The sequence below is a fragment of the Biomphalaria glabrata genome, chromosome 3 (assembly GCF_947242115.1).
Source record: "Biomphalaria glabrata chromosome 3, xgBioGlab47.1, whole genome shotgun sequence".
Classification (NCBI taxonomy): domain Eukaryota; kingdom Metazoa; phylum Mollusca; class Gastropoda; family Planorbidae; genus Biomphalaria; species Biomphalaria glabrata.
The window spans coordinates 37,788,435-37,809,428 of record NC_074713.1 but is presented as its reverse complement, the minus strand read 5'-3'; the positions used below and the strand labels follow the sequence as shown (position 1 = coordinate 37,809,428).

Here is a 20,994-nt window from a genome sequence, read left to right as displayed (position 1 = left end):
GAAGGGGGTATCTGGGTGATCGCTTTTTAAATATATTGATACAAAAAATAAGCGACCTGAATTCAAAATCGAGGGCTAAGGCCTACTCAGCCTGCTCTATACATGTAACCACGTGGGAGCCTGAGAGCTGCTTAGGAAAATTGGTTTTATTGGTTTTATTGTTATTTACAAACTGTTCTTTCTAAAAACAATAAAGGGAGCTAATTGCAATTATACCACCTTATCAGTCATGTAAAATAACAAATAATAAATTACCAATAGTTAAGGAACTAATTGGTTAATTTTTTTTACTGATTCTTGTGCTGTTAGGGAAAAGAAATAAGTGTGCACCATTTCAGCTTGATCCGAGATTGGATGTGGGAGAAATCAGGTGTACAAACTTTATACCAGACAGAGAGAGTGAGTTGATGTAAACTTTGTAAAAATAATGGCGACTATTTTACATACTACTTATTTAGAATTTTAGATGTTATTTATTAAAAGTAAAAAAAGTAAAGTTCCCCTTTCAGACCTTGTGGTCTATAGGGCAGATAATGCATGGGCGTAGCCAGGGGGGGGTTCTTGGGGTTCAAACCCCCCCCGAAATGAAATCCCCCCCCCCTTGGGGGGGGGAGTCGGAATTGAGTGACTGCTTTTTTGCTTTGATTTTGTTTATTTTAGGTGAGATTTTAATACTAAACCATCACTTGCCCTAGCACAACCAAAGGGGTTTTGAGTTTAAAACCCCCTACCAGGGGGGTTAGAGTTTAAAAACCCCTACTAGGGGGGTTCGAGTTTAAAAACCCCTACCAGGGGGGTTCGAGTTTAAAACGCCTACCAGGGGGGGTTCGAGTTTAAAAACCCCTACCAGGGGGGTTCGAGTTTAAAACGCCTACCAGAGCGGTTCGAGTTTAAAAACCCCTACTAGGGGTTTTGAGTTTAAAACCCCCTACCAGGGGTTTTGAGTTTTAAACCCCCTACCTGGTGTTTTTACAGTTAACTCCCCCTCTTTTATAAAACAAAACAAAAAAAAATGCAAACGAAAATCCCCTAATTCCAAGAGCACAGTTAAGGAAGATTTTGATTTTAAAACCCCCTCCAAAATTTACGATCAACCCCCTCTTTAATATAAAAAAAAGATCATTACACACTCAAAATGTTATGAGCGTAGCTAAATGGATTTTGACTCAGTTTTGAATTTAAACCCCACTTCACTGGGGTTTGAAGGTAAAAAATACCTCTTTTTAATAATAAAAAAAAAGCAAATTATACACTAAAAATGTTATGAGTGTAGTCTATGGGGTTTTGAGTTTAAACTCCCCTCCAGTGGAGTTTGAAGCTAAAAAGTACCTCTTCAATATAAATAAAAGAAAATTACTCACTCTAAAATCTATGAGTGTAGTCAAAGGGGTTTTGAGTTTAAACCCCCCGCCATCTTCAGTGTAAGAAAAAAAGCAAATGCAATGAGCGTTGCCGAAAGGGGTTTTGAGTTTAAACCCCCATTCAGAGGGGTTTGGTGCTAAAAATACATCTTCAATATAAAAAAAAGCAAATTACACACTAAAATTATTTGAGCGTAGCCAAGCCAATCGGGGTTTTGAGTTTCTTCTACAGATGGCTTTTTTTTTTTTAAGTTTAAAACCCCTCCAGATGGTTTTGAGTCTAAGATCCCCCTACAGAGCATTTTGAGGTGGAAAACCCCCAACAGAAGATTTTGACGATAAAACTTCTCTTTTCGATATAAAATCTAAAGCAAACTACAGTCACTTAATTCCAAGAGCGTATTCAAGAGAGGTTACACATTTTTACCAGTGGCAGGGCTCCATTAATAAACTGCAGTGAATAGTCATCTACCGAAATCGAAAAACACTAAATATAACTCAACAAAGATGGCTAAGACAGATTTCAGGAGTCAGTTATAGAAATCGGATCTAAATCAAAGAAATCCTATGCCGAACTGGGAGTCGACCCCTTAGTAAGATTGTGAGAGAACGACGCATGAGGTTAGCGGGACATGTTCTCCGACAAAATGAATTACGCATAAGAAGAGTTGCAATGATATCCTAGTACAACTTGACGCCACTCATTCATGGAGGTCCTCATGGTAGGTGGGAAGAGGCTTCAGACATTACCAGTGACAGATTTTTATGGAACCTGCTTGACTTCAAATGCTCCGAACTGCGTGGGAGGGTCTAAGTCAGTAAGAATAGCACATTAGGTTTTTGAAATAAAACTTTTTAATAGCATTAAAATGGACTGTAGACACCTCAGAATATGCATTTTGTTGGCTTTCAATACCAGAAATAGTGCTTGGCGGCGGGGCTTCGCCCCGCGCTGGGGAGCTCCTGGCGCTCCCTTAGACCCCCTTGCTGGTAATGGGGGGAGTCCACATTTTTATGGAAACAGCTTGATGGCAAATGCGCCGAACGACGAGGGAGGGTCTAAGTCAGTAAGAATAGCACATTAGGTTTTTTAAATAGAACTTTTTAATAGCAGAAAAATCCACTGTAGATACCTCAGAATATGCATTTTGTTGGTTTTCAATATCAGAAATAGTGCTTGGCGGCGGGGCTTCGCCCCGCGCTGGGGGAGCTCCTAGCGCTCCCCCAGACCCCTTTGCTAGTAATGTCGAGGAATCTACAATTTTTTCACTAACTCATGGAAGAACCTATTCTAGGGCACAATAAACGTCTTCCGAAAGAATGAAGGGTCAGAATGTAATAAAGATTATGTACACACACACACACACATAAATACATATAATTTTTTTTCCCGGGGGGGGGGGGAGAAAAAAATTCACCCCCCAAACCCCCCCCGAAAAAAAATCCTGGCTACGCCCATGAGATAATGTAAAGGTCATCTGTTTCTGTGGCCTACGGTTTAATACAGTTTATTTATGTAAATACTGTACTATACATTTTGTGGTTCCAAGTTCTAAATTAAAGTTCTGTATTTGAATTTAAAAGGATCTTCATTTATTCAATCTACTAGGTAATATTTAGATCTAGAGAGATAGAATCCTCGGCATCACGGTTACAAGATCTCAGCACCCCTGACAATTCGGCAAAGATCAACTAACAAGAGACAGTGACAGTCAAGCTCTTTAACATCAAGATCATTATCAAAGTTTATCAAAGATCCCAAGATCTTTTTGACCGTAATAGCAAGAGAGGATTTCAGCCTCTCACTCAAGCCTCACTCAAAGGAAGTTTGATGATGATTTAAGGATCTAGATCTATATAGTTATATTTCACTATTTGTTGCACGGCCAGTTAGATAAGATGTTAGAGCGCTGCGCTAATAAAGAAATGTCGCGGGTTCGATCCATATTTCCCCTCTATATTTTCCTATGACAAATATGACTGTTTAGTTTACTGTATTATTTAAACACAAATGAGGAATGGGTTAAAATAATGTGATATTACTTGTTTTCTTTCTTACTGTATTTTAAAATTATTGCTTTAAAACATCGTCACCAAATCTTAAAAATCAAAATGTAAAATTTAAACAAAATTACAAAGAGAGTTTGTGTTATCACACAAACTCAGAGGCGGCCCCCATCGAAGTCAACAACGGACCAATGGACCACGAATATTTAAACCTTAGTCTTGTTTAGATTGTTTAAATTAATACAATTGTAAAAATCACTTGGCCTTTTATTTTTCACATAAACAGGACAACACTTCGTCTTTGATTAGACTCTTCTAACTCTTCTGGAATAAGTATAGATCCAACTGATCACCTAAAAACAAAATGGAAACCTCCCAGATAGTGTCGGTGGCACCTGGTGCGGTAGCTCAGGGTGCCATTCCTTCTCATCAAATTCTTCAAATATGTTCCAATAAACCAGTGATTCCCAAAGTGGTCTATATAGACCCCAGGGTTCTACGAAGACCTCCAAGGGGTCTACGAAAGTGAAAAAATAAATTGGGGGTCTATGAGATGTCAACGGGGGTCTACGATAATAGATTTCATCTAAGCAGGTCATGACTTTTTGGGATTCATTCCTTCCTTTTCAAACAATTGGTTGCCAAAGTGACTTTTTTATGACGATATGAAACCAATTACGCTGGAGGATTATCTGAGACAATGCCACCCTGACAAAAATAAAGATTTGAAAAACTTTAAAACACTCAAAGATAAAGTTCAGATTAGACCCATAAAATCTCTGTTTGACATCATATAAAGAAGATGACGGTTTGTGAGCGTCTTACAAGATTTCTTTACCTATAGCAAAATACGGAAAACAGCAAAGGTCAAACAATGAATTTACCAGCCGTTTTACACAAACCTACATCTGTTATTATTACAAGAATTTCTTAAAGCAACAGTTCAAAGTCGCTTCGGTGGCATGAGTTATAAAATTAAAAGCTTCTTAAGTAAATCTTTGCAAACGACGTAAATACAGTTTGGCCTGGCAAGGTGTAGCGCTGTGTGCTACAAACTGTCTAATGGTCGCCGTCTCCTTATATTTCCTTAGCGTTTACCCACGAGACCTTTCCTATGTTTGGGTATAATTGCAAGGCCGCAGAGTTTTGAATTAAGTTTTCCTTCTGCTAGGTGAGTATCAAGCCAAGGCTAATGAGCCCTTCCTGTTCGAAGCTTACTGGTTTACGCTCCAGTTACTCGCCTTCGCCCCTTCTCCTGTTAATGAATACAGTTCCGCAGATTTAACATTTGAGCCACAAGTGAAAGATCAAGAAATACACAAGAAACTGCTCTTTGCGAAACCTTTTGCAATGATACTTAAGGCATATTAATTAATTAATATTTAATGTTGGAAAGACTACTTCAGAGAACAACAAATTCGTAAATGTAACATAATATCCGTAGTTGTGTAGTTTCAACTCATTACAGTTAGAAATTTGTTTTAAAAAAATGTTAATGAATTTGCAAAATTTCCAAGTTGAGCAGGGGGTCTACCAAAAATCAGAAAACATGACAAGGGGTCTACTTGACAAAAACGTTTGGGAACCAGTGCAATAGACACTATTGCTAGTTTGTTCTTTTTGTTGAACCAATACAGTGAGCTGATTACCTACTGTTATTGATTTTTACTCAAATGTAAAATGAGTATCAATTCTATTATAAACACCCACTGTTTATGACATTTATTCAAATGTTAATAAATGTGGCTGGATTGCCGCTGGATTTGTCGGTGTCAATGAATAACATCTGGAACGATTCAGCCACTTGCAATGAACATATATCTATGAACATATATCTATGAACATATATCTATGAACATATATCTATGAACATATATCTATGAGCTTCTCTGACACTTTCCATCCCAAGGCAAAGTTTCGAACTAAAAGTTCGTTTAAATGTCTTACCTTGAACGACTTCAACTCTGTCAGCTAGAGAGAAATTTGAGAAAAGGAATTTAAAAGTCTAATAGTATCTCTTCCCTCTCTAAATGAAACAAGGAAATTAGCCTCTAGGTCTAAACTGTTTTGTTCACGGCACGCCCAAACCTTAGCTCTTTCACGTTTAGCCTACCAAATGCAGTCAACCGTATCGTGGTAGCTTCTCTTTGCCACTTTCATCTTTTTCAAACCAAAGGAACTTAACAAAATCTTTTGCACAGAATCTATTAATTTATAATCGATAGTCTATGCCACTAATGCCACAAAAGAAATTTACATCAATTTAAATTTCAATTTCAAGCTTAATTAAGTCTAAGGGAGATAAATATATATTTTTTACACAGATAATTCACAGCAGAAGTGTGGAGAAAAAAACAACAAAATATTTTTTTCATGCCGCTTGGAGGGTAACCTAATCAGTAAGTGTTTAGCTAACATGGCGGGTAAATAAATCTCACTACTTTCAAGCTCTCCTCTCCCCTTCCCTCCGTCTGAAAAAAAAGCATGTGTTTTATTTTTGTTTGTTACTTTGTAACAATGAATTCTTGTGTAATAAATATCTAGCTGTCCTTCAGTCCCGGGTATTCTGAACAGATTTGAGAAAACTCGTGAATTTTATTTAAAAAACAAACAAACATAGGAAAGAATTCGTGAGACAACCATGATTAAAAATCAGGAGCCGGTGACCCTAAAATAGCTTGCAGCACATAGTCCTACACCCTGGCAAAACATGCGACGCAGCTGAGCCCAAACTGTATATCATTCCTGCCGTTCCTATTTGGATACATCAGCTGCGTGGAGAGTTGGGGAATAGGAACTGCTGCGTGGAGAGTTGGGGAATAGGAACTGCTGCGTGGAGAGTTGGGGAATAGGAACTGCTGCGTGGAGAGTTGGGGAATAGGAACTGCTGCGTGAGCGACATCATTCTGACTCAATGCCCAGACTCAATGCCCAGGCTTAATTCCCAGACTCAATGCCCAGACTTAATGCCGAGACTTAATGCCCAGACTTAATGCCCAGACTTAATGCCCAGACTTAATGCCCAGACTCAATGCCCAGACTTAATGCCCAGACTTAATGCACAGACTTAATGCCCAGACTCAATGCCCAGACTTAATGCCCAGACTTAATGCCCAGACTTAATGCCCAGACTCAATGCCCAGACTTAATGCCCAGACTTAATGCCCAGACTCAATGCCCAGACTTAATGCCCAGACTTAAACGTTTCTTAGTTTATAACCTAGAGCACTCCCCTCTCCCCAGTCAACTGTCTTTTTCACAGTTGATACTACACCAGAGGTGAGAAATTCAACAGTCGCCATTTGTTTAGTGTGTTTTATGACATATGATGCAATGTTCCGCCATTTTGTTTGTATCTAACTGATGCTTGTTATAAAAGATTCCTTTTAAATTATTTCAACATACAGCAAATTTCAATTCTGTTCTCGTCTGGGTATCATCACATGTCAACATTTCTAGGTTTAGCCCAATTAGAGTCCGTCACGTCAACATGTCTAGGTTTAGCCCAATGAGAGTCCGTCACGTCAACATGTCTAGGTTTAGCCCAATTAGAGTCCGTCATGTCAACATGTCTAGGTTTAGCCCAATTAGAGTCCGTCACGTCAACATGTCTAGGTTTAGCCCAATTAGAGCCCGTCACGTCAACATGTCTAGGTTTAGCCCAATTAGAGTCCGTCACGTCAACATGTCTAGGTTTAGCCCAATGAGAGTCCGTCACGTCAACATGTCTAGGTTTAGCCCAATGAGAGTCCGTCACGTCAACATGTCTAGGTTTAGCCCAATGAGAGTCCGTCACGTCAACATGTCTAGGTTTTGCCCAATGAGAGTCCGTCACGTCAACATGTCTAGGTTTAGCCCAATGAGAGTCCGTCACGTCAACATGTCTAGGTTTAGCCCAATGAGAGTCCGTCACGTCGTGTGCAAATCATTTTAAATCACGTAAAATACCAAATGACGGCGGGGGATGGAACCTTCACTGTTTGTGAATATTTTCAGTTGAGTTGGAGAGATTGGAGATTTTCATACGTGGAGACAAATCTATAAATAGCAAGCTTTTAGGTGTCTCCGGTGTCCACACATACAAGAGTATTGACAAGCGAAGTATTGTTTGCAGTTGGCAGCAGTGTAGAGGAAACACAACACACCTAAGCTCTTGGGTTTGCAGCAGAAAGTAATGTTCAATTGTTAGTTGGCAGCTTGAGCATTGGTTATTTTTGTCTTACAAAATCTCTCCTGATCACTTTCTTACACTTTTATCAACCCCCCCCCCAATCAGGGCCGGTCTTAGATAATTAGAGGCCTTAGGCGAAGTGAATTTGGTGGCCCCAAATAAAATAGAAAAAAAAAATCAACAGTGAAAAAAATTTAAAGTACACAATTGATCTCAAACCTAGTGTACTATAACAACAACAGTAGGCAACACGTTTCACTAGGTCTTCTCTAAAAGAAAATAATTGTTTAGAGTCATGTGTGAGACCCCATCTAATGGAATGTGTGTGTGTGTATGTGTGTTTCTATGGTGACGGTAGGAAGATGTAAGCGATTGTTGTGAATGATGCAACGTAGGTGGCATTGTCGTCACTTGGCCTTAGTTAAAGAGTCAACTCCAGACCGTGAGACTGAAAGGTTGTGTTATTGTAGTGAGTTAGATTTGGTTCAGAAATATTATTAGGTTTTAAAGTCTACTACAGTTATTTCATTTGATCACACGTTGATGTTGTCTCTATCATAAATAAAGATCTATTAAGTAGTGTTCACAAAAGAAAGTTATTCAAATTATTTAAAGTTGTATTGGTTCAGATATATTACAATGACTTAGTTGTCTACCAGCAAATTGGTGCTACGTGTCAGCGGCCGGGTCGGCTGGTAACAACATCCCACCACTCCAAGACCCGAGGCTGCTGCCTAGTTTGTCTTTGCCCAAGGCTGGCCCTGGCCATATTTCTCCGTATCGCTTTACTTTTCTTTGTTACTGGATTTCATTGCGTAATGTCGTGATTCTGATTTTGTATCTTGTCTGTATCTGTTCCTATTTCAGTTATTCTAAACGCGAGTTCGAACACATCCAAGGGACACAACAATTAAATATAGTTTAAAACTTGTGAAGACTTCAATTAATGTTTATATACAGTCTATTCAACATCCATCTTTCTAGTAGCCCTAGTTATATTCTTCTCCTATCATGTACCCATATTCTGTCTACGTCATTCGTCTGTCTGACTGCGTCATTACTTTTACCGTCGCTACAAAACAATGCACAATCTATTTATTTACAAAACTAACAGAATCTCTAAAGTAATCTAGGTCACTACAATAAAGAACGCAAACCGGTTTATCAATATCAAAGTTTACAAAGAGCAGACTACTGTGATCAACTTTTGCAAGAAAACAAAATCTCTAATATTTGGAACGCCCATTCACACAAAAATCTATTGTTCCAGAATTCGTATTTACAACATCTACAAATACAACCGCAAGGGGGGGGGGGGGGGGGGGGGAAGCGAGTCAAACTGTCAACCGATACCAGAGTGAGCATCGCCAACCATTGCGAAATAGCGACATTTCCAGTCTGTGCTCTACACCGCTGCTGTCAAAGGAAGTCGGAGTGGCACACGCCTAGAGTAACGTTAAACCGCTGTCATGAATCGACTATCTGCGAGACAAAAAAATAGTTCATGTTTCGGAAATAACACAACAATGGCAGACGGATCTTCAGGCGAAGCTATTAGTTGGGTCCAATTTCATGATAGAAACACAAACACAGCCCCTTCTTATTCTAGCTCTACAGTGAGTGTAAGCACTAACATATATAGGTCTATTCGTAATTTTAATTACATGAATACATGCGCTATATTTCCACCATAGACATAAATAAATATAGACTGGCCAATTAAAGAGTTTTATGAAACGAAAATTTGTGACTTGCAATTTTGTGTACTTTATTATACAGCATTTATGAGCAGTATTAAAGTTCAGTATTCATATCTATTTCAGCCACACACCTATATATATTGTAAATAAGGAGGCAGTGTAGTTTTGTTTAATCTCTAAGAATGAAGATCATGCAATTTTTCATAATTCAGAAATCCGAATACAATAGATATATTCTACATGTTTTCAAGTTACATGAAGTTACTTCCTTCAGCCAGTCTATATTTATTTATGTCTATGATTAGGCTACCACTCAAACACATTTATTTTTTATTTTTTAATTCTCAAACAGAAAGGGGAAGATAACTAAAGGTATAAAGAAGGCCCTTAAAAATGTTGTGTGTATGGCTGTGGGGATTCGTGTTACTGTGGCCCTCTTCAGTGCCTCCAATTGGTGGGGCCTGTTGTTTTTTTAGAAAAAAAAAAGTGAAACATGGAACAAATGTCAAGCCTAGCAGAACTCTATGGCCCTATGTCTACTAGCCTAGCTCTAGTTGGATCAAATCTCAAACATAGCAGAACTCCATGACTCTGTGTCTACTAGCCTCGTTCTCAAACATAGCAGAACTCCATGACTCTGTGTCTACTAGCCTCGTTCTCAAACATAGCAGAACTCCATGACTCTGTGTCTACTAGCCTAGCTCTAGTTGGATCAAATCTCAAACAGAACTCCGTGACTCTGTGTCTACTAGCCTAGCTCTAGTTGGATCAAATCTCAAACATAGCAGAACTCCATGACTCTGTGTCTACTAGCCTCGTTCTCAAACATAGCAGAACTCCATGACTCTGTGTCTACTAGCCTCGTTCTCAAACATAGCAGAACTCCATGACTCTGTGTCTACTAGCCTCGTTCTCAAACATAGCAGAACTCCATGACTCTGTGTCTACTAGCCTCGTTCTCAAACATAGCAGAACTCCATGACTCTGTGTCTACTAGCCTCGTTCTCAAACATAGCAGAACTCCATGACTCTGTGTCTACTAGCCTAGCTCTAGTTGGATCAAATCTCAAAACATAGCAGAACTACATGACTCTGTGTCTACTAGCCTCGTTCTCAAACATAGCAGAACCTCATGACTCTGTGTCTACTAGCCTCGTTCTCAAACATAGCAGAACTCCATGACTCTGTGTCTACTAGCCTAGCTCTAGTTGGATCAAATCTCAAACATAGCAGAACTCCGTGACTCTGTGTCTACTAGCCTCGTTCTCAAACATAGCAGAACTCCATGACTCTGTGTCTACTAGCCTCGTTCTCAAACATAGCAGAACTCCGTGACTCTGTGTCTACTAGCCTAGCTCTAGTTGGATCAAATCTCAAACATAGCAGAACTCCGTGACTCTGTGTCTACTAGCCTCGTTCTCAAACATAGCAGAACTCCATGACTCTGTGTCTACTAGCCTCGTTCTCAAACATAGCAGAACTCCATGACTCTGTGTCTACTAGCCTAGTTCTCAAACATAGCAGAACTCCATGACTCTGTGTCTACTAGCCTCGTTCTCAAACATAGCAGAACTCCATGACTCTGTGTCTACTAGCCTCGTTCTCAAACATAGCAGAACTCCATGACTCTGTGTCTACTAGCCTAGCTCTAGTTGGATCAAATCTCAAACATAGCAGAACTCCGTGACTCTGTGTCTACTAGCCTCGTTCTCAAACATAGCAGAACTCCATGACTCTGTGTCTACTAGCCTCGTTCTCAAACATAGCAGAACTCCATGACTCTGTGTCTACTAGCCTCGTTCTCAAACATAGCAGAACTCCGTGACTCTGTGTCTACTAGCCTCGTTCACAAACATAGCAGAACTCCATGACTCTGTGTCTACTAGCCTAGCTCTAGTTGGATCAAATCTCAAACAGAACTCCGTGACTCTGTGTCTACTAGCCTCGTTCTCAAACATAGCAGAACTCCATGACTCTGTGTCTACTAGCCTCGTTCTCAAACATAGCAGAACTCCATGACTTTGTGTCTACTAGCCTAGCTCTAGTTGGATCAAATCTCAAACATAGCAGAACTCCATGACTCTGTGTCTACTAGCCTCGTTCTCAAACATAGCAGAACTCCGTGACTCTGTGTCTACTAGCCTAGCTCTAGTTGGATCAAATCTCAAACAGAACTCCGTGACTCTGTGTCTACTAGCCTCGTTCTCAAACATAGCAGAACTCCATGACTCTGTGTCTACTAGCCTAGCTCTAGTTGGATCAAATCTCAAACAGAACTCCGTGACTCTGTGTCTACTAGCCTCGTTCTCAAACATAGCAGAACTCCATGACTCTGTGTCTACTAGCCTAGCTCTAGTTGGATCAAATCTCAAACATAGCAGAACTCCATGACTCTGTGTCTACTAGCCTCGTTCTCAAACATAGCAGAACTCCATGACTCTGTGTCTACTAGCCTCGTTCTCAAACATAGCAGAACTCCATGACTCTGTGTCTACTAGCCTAGCTCTAGTTGGATCAAATCTCAAACATAGCAGAACTCCATGACTCTGTGTCTACTAGCCTCGTTCTCAAACATAGCAGAACTCCGTGACTCTGTGTCTACTAGCCTAGCTCTAGTTGGATCAAATCTCAAACAGAACTCCGTGACTCTGTGTCTACTAGCCTCGTTCTCAAACATAGAAGAACTCCATGACTCTGTGTCTACTAGCCTAGCTCTAGTTGGATCAAATCTCAGACATAGCAGAACTCCATGACTCTGTGTCTACTAGCCTAGCTCTAGTTGGATCAAATCTCAAACATAGCAGAACTCCGTGACTCTGTGTCTACTAGCCTCGTTCTCAAACATAGCAGAACTCCATGACTCTGTGTCTACTAGCCTCGTTCTCAAACATAGCAGAACTCCATGACTCTGTGTCTACTAGCCTCGTTCTCAAACATAGCAGAACTCCATGACTCTGTGTCTACTAGCCTCGTTCTCAAACATAGCAGAACTCCATGACTCTGTGTCTACTAGCCTAGCTCTAGTTGGATCAAATCTCAAACATAGCAGAACTCCATGACTCTGTGTCTACTAGCCTCGTTCTCAAACATAGCAGAACTCCATGACTCTGTGTCTACTAGCCTCGTTCTCAAACATAGCAGAACTCCGTGACTCTGTGTCTACTAGCCTAGCTCTAGTTGGATCAAATCTCAAACATAGCAGAACTCCATGACTCTGTGTCTACTAGCCTCGTTCTCAAACATAGCAGAACTCCATGACTCTGTGTCTACTAGCCTAGCTCTAGTTGGATCAAATCTCAAACATAGCAGAACTCCGTGACTCTGTGTCTACTAGCCTCGTTCTCAAACATAGCAGAACTCCATGACTCTGTGTCTACTAGCCTCGTTCTCAAACATAGCAGAACTCCGTGACTCTGTGTCTACTAGCCTAGCTCTAGTTGGATCAAATCTCAAACATAGCAGAACTCCATGACTCTGTGTCTACTAGCCTAGCTCTAGTTTGATCAAATCTCAAACATAGCAGAACTCCATGACTCTGTGTCTACTAGCCTAGCTCTAGTTGGATCAAATCTCAAACATAGCAGAACTCCATGACTCTGTGTCTACTAGCCTCGTTCTCAAACATAGCAGAACTCCATGACTCTGTGTCTACTAGCCTCGTTCTCAAACATAGCAGAACTCCATGACTCTGTGTCTACTAGCCTCGTTCTCAAACATAGCAGAACTCCATGACTCTGTGTCTACTAGCCTCGTTCTCAAACATAGCAGAACTCCATGACTCTGTGTCTACTAGCCTCGTTCTCAAACATAGCAGAACTCCATGACTCTGTGTCTACTAGCCTCGTTCTCAAACATAGCAGAACTCCATGACTCTGTGTCTACTAGCCTAGCTCTAGTTGGATCAAATCTCAAAACATAGCAGAACTACATGACTCTGTGTCTACTAGCCTCGTTCTCAAACATAGCAGAACTCCATGACTCTGTGTCTACTAGCCTCGTTCTCAAACATAGCAGAACTCCATGACTCTGTGTCTACTAGCCTCGTTCTCAAACATAGCAGAACTCCGTGACTCTGTGTCTACTAGCCTAGCTCTAGTTGGATCAAATCTCAAACATAGCAGAACTCCGTGACTCTGTGTCTACTAGCCTCGTTCTCAAACATAGCAGAACTCCATGACTCTGTGTCTACTAGCCTCGTTCTCAAACATAGCAGAACTCCATGACTCTGTGTCTACTAGCCTCGTTCTCAAACATAGCAGAACTCCATGACTCTGTGTCTACTAGCCTCGTTCTCAAACATAGCAGAACTCCATGACTCTGTGTCTACTAGCCTCGTTCTCAAACATAGCAGAACTCCATGACTCTGTGTCTACTAGCCTCGTTCTCAAACATAGCAGAACTCCATGACTCTGTGTCTACTAGCCTAGCTCTAGTTGGATCATATCTCAAACATAGCAGAACTCCATGACTCTGTGTCTACTAGCCTAGCTCTAGTTGGATCAAATCTCAAACATAGCAGAACTCCATGACTCTGTGTCTACTAGCCTCGTTCTCAAACATAGCAGAACTCCGTGACTCTGTGTCTACTAGCCTCGTTCTCAAACATAGCAGAACTCCATGACTCTGTGTCTACTAGCCTCGTTCTCAAACATAGCAGAACTCCATGACTCTGTGTCTACTAGCCTCGTTCTCAAACATAGCAGAACTCCATGACTCTGTGTCTACTAGCCTAGCTCTAGTTGGATCATATCTCAAACATAGCAGAACTCCGTGACTCTGTGTCTACTAGCCTCGTTCTCAAACATAGCAGAACTCCATGACTCTGTGTCTACTAGCCTCGTTCTCAAACATAGCAGAACTCCATGACTCTGTGTCTACTAGCCTCGTTCTCAAACATAGCAGAACTCCATGACTCTGTGTCTACTAGCCTCGTTCTCAAACATAGCAGAACTCCGTGACTCTTGTGTCTACAAGCCTCGTTCTCAAACATAGCAGAACTCCATGACTCTGTGTCTACTAGCCTAGCTCTAGTTGGATCAAATCTCAAACATAGCAGAACTCCATGACTCTGTGTCTACTAGCCTCGTTCTCAAACATAGCAGAACTCCATGACTCTGTGTCTACTAGCCTAGCTCTAGTTGGATCAAATCTCAAACAGAACTCCGTGACTCTGTGTCTACTAGCCTAGCTCTAGTTGGATCAAATCTCAAACATAGCAGAACTCCATGACTCTGTGTCTACTAGCCTCGTTCTCAAACATAGCAGAACTCCATGACTCTGTGTCTACTAGCCTAGCTCTAGTTGGATCAAATCTCAAACAGAACTCCGTGACTCTGTGTCTACTAGCCTCGTTCTCAAACATAGCAGAACTCTGTGACTCTGTGTCTACTAGCCTAGCTCTAGTTGGATCAAATCTCAAACATAGCAGAACTCCGTGACTCTGTGTCTACTAGCCTCGTTCTCAAACATAGCAGAACTCCGTGACTCTGTGTCTACTAGCCTAGCTCTAGTTGGATCAAATCTCAAACATAGCAGAACTCCATGACTCTGTGTCTACTAGCCTCGTTCTCAAACATAGCAGAACTCCATGACTCTGTGTCTACTAGCCTAGCTCTAGTTGGATCAAATCTCAAACATAGCAGAACTCCATGACTCTGTGTCTACTAGCCTCGTTCTCAAACGTAACAGAACTCCGTGACTCTGTGTCTACTAGCCTAGCTCTAGTTGGATCAAATCTCAAACATAGCAGAACTCCATGACTCTGTGTCTACTAGCCTCGTTCTCAAACATAGCAGAACTCCATGACTCTGTGTCTACTAGCCTAGCTCTAGTTGGATCAAATCTCAAACATAGCAGAACTCCATGACTCTGTGTCTACTAGCCTCGTTCTCAAACATAGCAGAACTCCATGACTCTGTGTCTACTAGCCTCGTTCTCAAACATAGCAGAACTCCATGACTCTGTGTCTACTAGCCTAGCTCTAGTTGGATCAAATCTCAAACATAGCAGAACTCCATGACTCTGTGTCTACTAGCCTCGTTCTCAAACATAGCAGAACTCCATGACTCTGTGTCTACTAGCCTAGCTCTAGTTGGATCAAATCTCAAACATAGCAGAACTCCATGACTCTGTGTCTACTAGCCTCGTTCTCAAACATAGCAGAACTCCATGACTCTGTGTCTACTAGCCTCGTTCTCAAACATAGCAGAACTCCGTGACTCTGTGTCTACTAGCCTAGCTCTAGTTGGATCAAATCTCAAACATAGCAGAACTCCATGACTCTGTGTCTACTAGCCTCGTTCTCAAACATAGCAGAACTCCATGACTCTGTGTCTACTAGCCTCGTTCTCAAACATAGCAGAACTCCGTGACTCTGTGTCTACTAGCCTAGCTCTAGTTGGATCAAATCTCAAACATAGCAGAACTCCATGACTCTGTGTCTACTAGCCTAGCTCTAGTTGGATCAAATCTCAAACATAGCAGAACTCTATGACTCTGTGTCTACTAGCCTCGTTCTCAAACATAGCAGAACTACATGACTCTGTGTCTACTAGCCTAGCTCTAGTTGGATCAAATCTCAAACATAGCAGAACTCTATGGCCCTATGTCTACTAGCCTCGCTCTGAGTGTCTACTATGGTTCAAGGTCTATTCGCGAATGTTTAGATCTCCTTGTTAGACTACTTATGTTAGAAGACCTTTGTTTCTTCCTTTTGGTGAAATGTCGAGACGGTATTTGGTTGTCTGGTGACCATGTATCGCCCATAAAGCACATTAGTGCTATCGGCGCTCTATGAATTTAATCAAGTGGTTGATTTAGATCTAGATACACGCGGTTTATAATTCATTGTGTATTTTTGGTCTTAATTTTTGTTGTTTTTTCTATCTCATTTGGGGCCACCCTATTCCCTTCACCTTGAGCCTCCCTATTCGATTGGCCTAGGGCCTCAAATTACCTAAGCCCGGCCCTAACGTATTAATATAAAAAGTACATTTATCAAAGCTATAAGAGAGCCTCCACCTTCTAAACTCCGGCACTGTCCTCCTAATTCCTGATAATGCTAATTAGGTTCAGAGCGCTACATGAGGTTTGCGATTGCAGGGAGACCAATACGAGGAAAATGCAAATAGGGACGTCCTCGTATAACTTGGCGCCACACTTTTATGGAGGACCTCAGAACAGTGGACAGTAGGACACCAGGTGGGAAGAGGCTTCAGACATTGCCAGTGACAGATCTTTATGGAGACAGCTAACCGCCCAAATGCGCCCAACGGCGCAGGAGGATCTAAGTCTAAGTAAACTATAAAGAAACGTAAAAAAGATAATGATGGGAGTTCAAGCTACACACAAACTCGTGGGCGGTCTCTGCGAGTCCGTCGTATTCCCACATTGAGTATCTGGTGTAGCAAGGAACAAAAATCTCACTTTTAAACATGCTATTAACTACAATCTCAGCACTGTAGGTTTTGTGTGTCTTTCTTACAGAAGACTGACAGTACGCCCCAGGATTTCTGACAATATTTTAGAAAACATCAAACGTTTTGTATTAAACAACTTTTCTATATGAAAGAAAAAGACCTTGATGTTTGAAAGAAATAACGAGGAAATAGAAGGAACTATTACAAGAGTTCAATTCCTACCCGAGAATGAATTATAATGAACTAGTCGACCCACGGTGTAGCATACGCCGCTATTTTGCAGGGCCGGCCTTAGGCCACTGCAACCAATGCAACCGCAGTGAGCCCCGCACTTTCATAGGACCCGTGCTAATTCTATGTGTAAATTATTAAATTAAATCATTTAATAACTTATAACAGATTTCCCGTGGCCTCCTGATTTACCAAGGAGCTCCTTGAAATCTGAAATTGCAAAATATACGAAAAAGTCATGGAAATCTCCGGAAATAAAAAAAAAATCTTTTGAAAACTCAAAAAAAAAATAAAAAATTCCTGAAATATATTGACAAAAAATTGTCATTTTGGGGTGAATTCAAAATGGAAAACGCCAATCCCACGCGCGATGAAAAAAAAACGGCATTATGCAATACCCGTAATTGTGGAATCTGGTGAAAGAAGCTTATCGCGCCTCAAACTAATGAAGAATTACTTGAGGTCAACAATTCTCGAAGATAGATTGAAACATTTGGTAATTCTTGCTATTGAGCGTGATCTATGTAGGAAACTGTATTTTTATGATATACTGTATGGCTTAGCTACACGCAAGGCTCGTAAAGTAATTCTGTAGGTAGTAAAGGATGCATAAAATGCAAAGACGAATTTATTTTCTAATACAAATTCTTAATTTTCACTTATTATCCGTATCCCTACCCAAACTTGGCCCCGCCAAATCCGTTTCGCATAGAGCTCCACAACGGTTGTCCGGCCTGCTATTTAGTGACTAAAACTACATGGGGTAGAAATAAAAAAGAGAAATCTTTTCATGACTTCTTGGACACAAGGTTAAATCCGGCTCTGCTATTTTGGGATGGGTGAATACTACTTGTTCTCTCCCCCCCCCCTCTTTTTTTTTTTCGTAGGGTAACTCTAGTCCGCCCGACTTGCAGAAATAAAAGAGTGATCTTTCCTTTACTTCTTGTGTGTCCAAACTCTTGAGCCATGAAGAGAATTATATATAGAGATGGACAAGGTATAAACCTCCTCCCCCATTAATCTTATGGGTAAAAACGTTTACACATAAAAATAGACATAATCGGAATAGAAATACACGTATAAAACTAGTCATTGAGGAAAAACGTATGCTTATATAGGTCAAAGCTGGGTCTTATTAATCACGTAGAACAATGCAATCTCTCTTCATATAGGACAATACCTGGATTGGATTATAATTAGTACGAGAAAAAAAATAGCTTGGGCGAGAGTAATTTGTTTCAGCTCAACTTTTAGTTTTTGTGTGTACGCGAATTTAGTGTCGGTAATATTTGTGTTTCAATTATTTTAAAGTCAACATTGCTAAAAACCAAATATTTATGCCTCACTGTAGCAGGCTTCCAGTTAATTTACAGTTAAACTGGTTATTTATTGACTATCTATGTCCAAATAGTTGAATTATAGTCCATATATATAAATACATAAGCACAACATCTTCAAGTCAACTTGACTTTTTCTTGTGTCTGTGTCAAAACGAAACAATTTTTCTCTACTTTCAGGAAGCCAAGCGACAAATAATGGAATCGAAATAATTCCGCAAGAGCAACCAACCAATAGGATTGCTCCAAATCCGGAAGTGAGCTCCACTGCGCACGTCAGAGATCAACATAACCAATGGCAAGTAACCTCTCGGTCGTCCGGTCGAGTTTTCCGGCCACCAGAAAGCCACGTAAAACCAGACTATGTTTCAATCCATAGAGAGAGAACGAACGCTCCTTTCACGCTGCAGTCAGAGATGTCCAGTGTATACCCTTTTATTGACGCCACTAGGGCGATGGACTACTTTGACACATACGACTCAAGGCCAAGACCTAAACGATGGCCGCTTAAAATCTTGCTTGATACTGAGCAGACGACAGCAGTAGATGAAGGTCATGAAAAACTTGGAGATATCAGAGACAACGATCATGGTGCAATCAAAAACATGAACGAGAATTTGTCAATCTTAAATCCTTCCGCAGGTGATAAATTAAGTGAAACAATTGTATTACAAAAAGGCGGGAGTATCTCTGAGGATCTCATGCATCTCACAAGTCACCCTACTACCGCATCTATGCAAGGCCCAAAACTTGTGCCAGGTAGAAAGAACAAAAATCAAAACCGGAAAAAAAGAAAAAATCCTTCCGCTAAGCAATTAGGCGTAGGATTACAAAGTAAATTTACATTCGATGTTCATCAAAGTCTTGGTCTTGAGAAAAGTTTGTCTCCTTCTTCTTCAACCCAGCCTAGATTGAATAAAACCAGAAATATTCATCGCAACCAAGGTAAGGGGAAAAAAGTGAGAAAGCAGTCAAAGAAGAGGACCAGCAAAACAGCAACTCCGAGTGAACAGACTACTTGGTTAAGTACTCCAATATTGGCCGTGTCAGCTACGAGCGACAAGAAACCAAACGGCTCCTCTTTAAGGCACCCTGAATTAACCACGCAGACTTATATGGCAGAGAAGATCTCTTTAAGTTTCACCAGTATAAAGCCGCACCTAACAAAAAACCCAGAAGAGCAAACTCTTGCAGCAGAATCGGTTGTGGGTAATTCTGGCGAACATCCGGCGGAAATGCTGAGTAACACCTCGACAACTGCTCCGGAGCCCCACGTGTCAGATCAAGTCTCACCTCAGGGAGAGAACCGATGGAGATCAGAAAACCTCTCAGCAGACATACCGCCAAACACTCAACAGGTGTCTCTGATATCTACGAATTCTTCAGAAATACGCGACGAGTTCCTTCCATCACAAGACTTCAAGTCAGATCTTTCAAACCGCTCAGACCAAGGACAGCAGAATTTTGTTTCAGGAAACCAATCGCTGGACTTGACGCAACCCACAAGACAACCAAATGTGGATTTGAAACTGGTGAACATGTCGGATACGTCTTTCTTGGAGAGGGACGCAACTTCCACCAGAACTCAAGAAAAAGTAACTCATGTTTACAAAAACGCCTACGATTTTCTTTCCAGTCAGACGGGACTTATTCGCCGCCAGAGGCCGAGAAAGTTTGACGCTTTCCATCAGGAATTCTCTGAAAGAATGTGCGCACTGTTTGGCAAAAAGTTTGTGCGGACACCGATAGGAGGGAAGTGTGAGTGACTTGTGTAGAGTGTTTCTCAAGATTTGTATTGGCTTGGCTTGAATGATACTAGAGGTGAACCATAGAATCACTGGAGAACATTTCTCTTTGCTTCACGACCTGCACCCCTCGCTCCACAAAAGATCGTGATTCAGAAGATCACAGTATGATATACTGACGTAGACTAACACTGGTTGAGCTAAAATAACAATGCATTAGTTGAGAATCTGCCTCATTGTCTAGTGGCCTATTTACCGCAGAAGTCAAACCCAGAAAGCTGAGGGTCTAAGAGAGCTAGTTATTGGTGTGACCTTCTCATCAAGTTCAGATGAACAAGTTCAAGGTCTCTTTTGGTTCCATTGAAAGCAAAACAAAACACTATGTAATCATGCCTGTGTGGTTTCCTATATGTTTTGCTGTGTATGGCGTGTAAACTATCAAATAAAAGGCGAGGACAACATGGAGAGCACTACTTTGAAATGGGTTATCTCTCCATTGATTTATCTATTGAGAACTACGGATAGTTCAAATATTTCAATCCATTTGAATCTGATATATCTATGTTATATGGGTTCAATCGAGAAACACTAGTACTAAACACCTAATAGATTCCCCCCCCCCTCCCGCGGGCCTGTCAAATAGTCTGTTAGCTGACCCTAGCACGCCACTGTAACTATTCTGTTAATTGATCTCAGCACGCCACTGTAACTATTGTTAGCTGACCTTAGCACGCCACTGTAACTATTGTTAGCTGATCTCAGCACGCCACTGTAACTATTGTTAGCTGACCTTAGCACGCCACTGTTAACTATTCTGTTAATTAATCTCAGCACGCCACTGCAGCTATTCGCATTACTATTATAGATGAGTTCAAACGGGTTTAGTCTGCTCACTCTCTTCGTTTCCACACATGAATCCTGTTGTTGTTTTGAAATGTTGCAATGCTATTGACACTGTTGTTAACACTCCGTCTGATCTTTAACCAATAGGCGCATTTATTCTATAGAACATTTGTGTATTAGG

General features: G+C 40.9%; 1 protein-coding gene across 5 annotated transcripts in view; it reads left to right on the top strand.

The window, feature by feature from the left end:
- Positions 1-20,433, top strand: part of LOC129925308 (uncharacterized) — an 89,994-nt gene extending 69,561 nt beyond the window's left edge. For all 5 annotated transcript variants that reach the window (XM_056024893.1, XM_056024895.1, XM_056024896.1 and 2 more), the window contains one exon: positions 18,406-20,433. In XM_056024893.1, the coding sequence (XP_055880868.1) occupies positions 18,406-19,991 (1,586 nt within the window). In that variant the 3' untranslated portion in view covers positions 19,992-20,433. The remainder of the gene's footprint in view (positions 1-18,405) is intronic.
- The last annotated feature ends 561 nt before the right edge of the window (positions 20,434-20,994 follow it).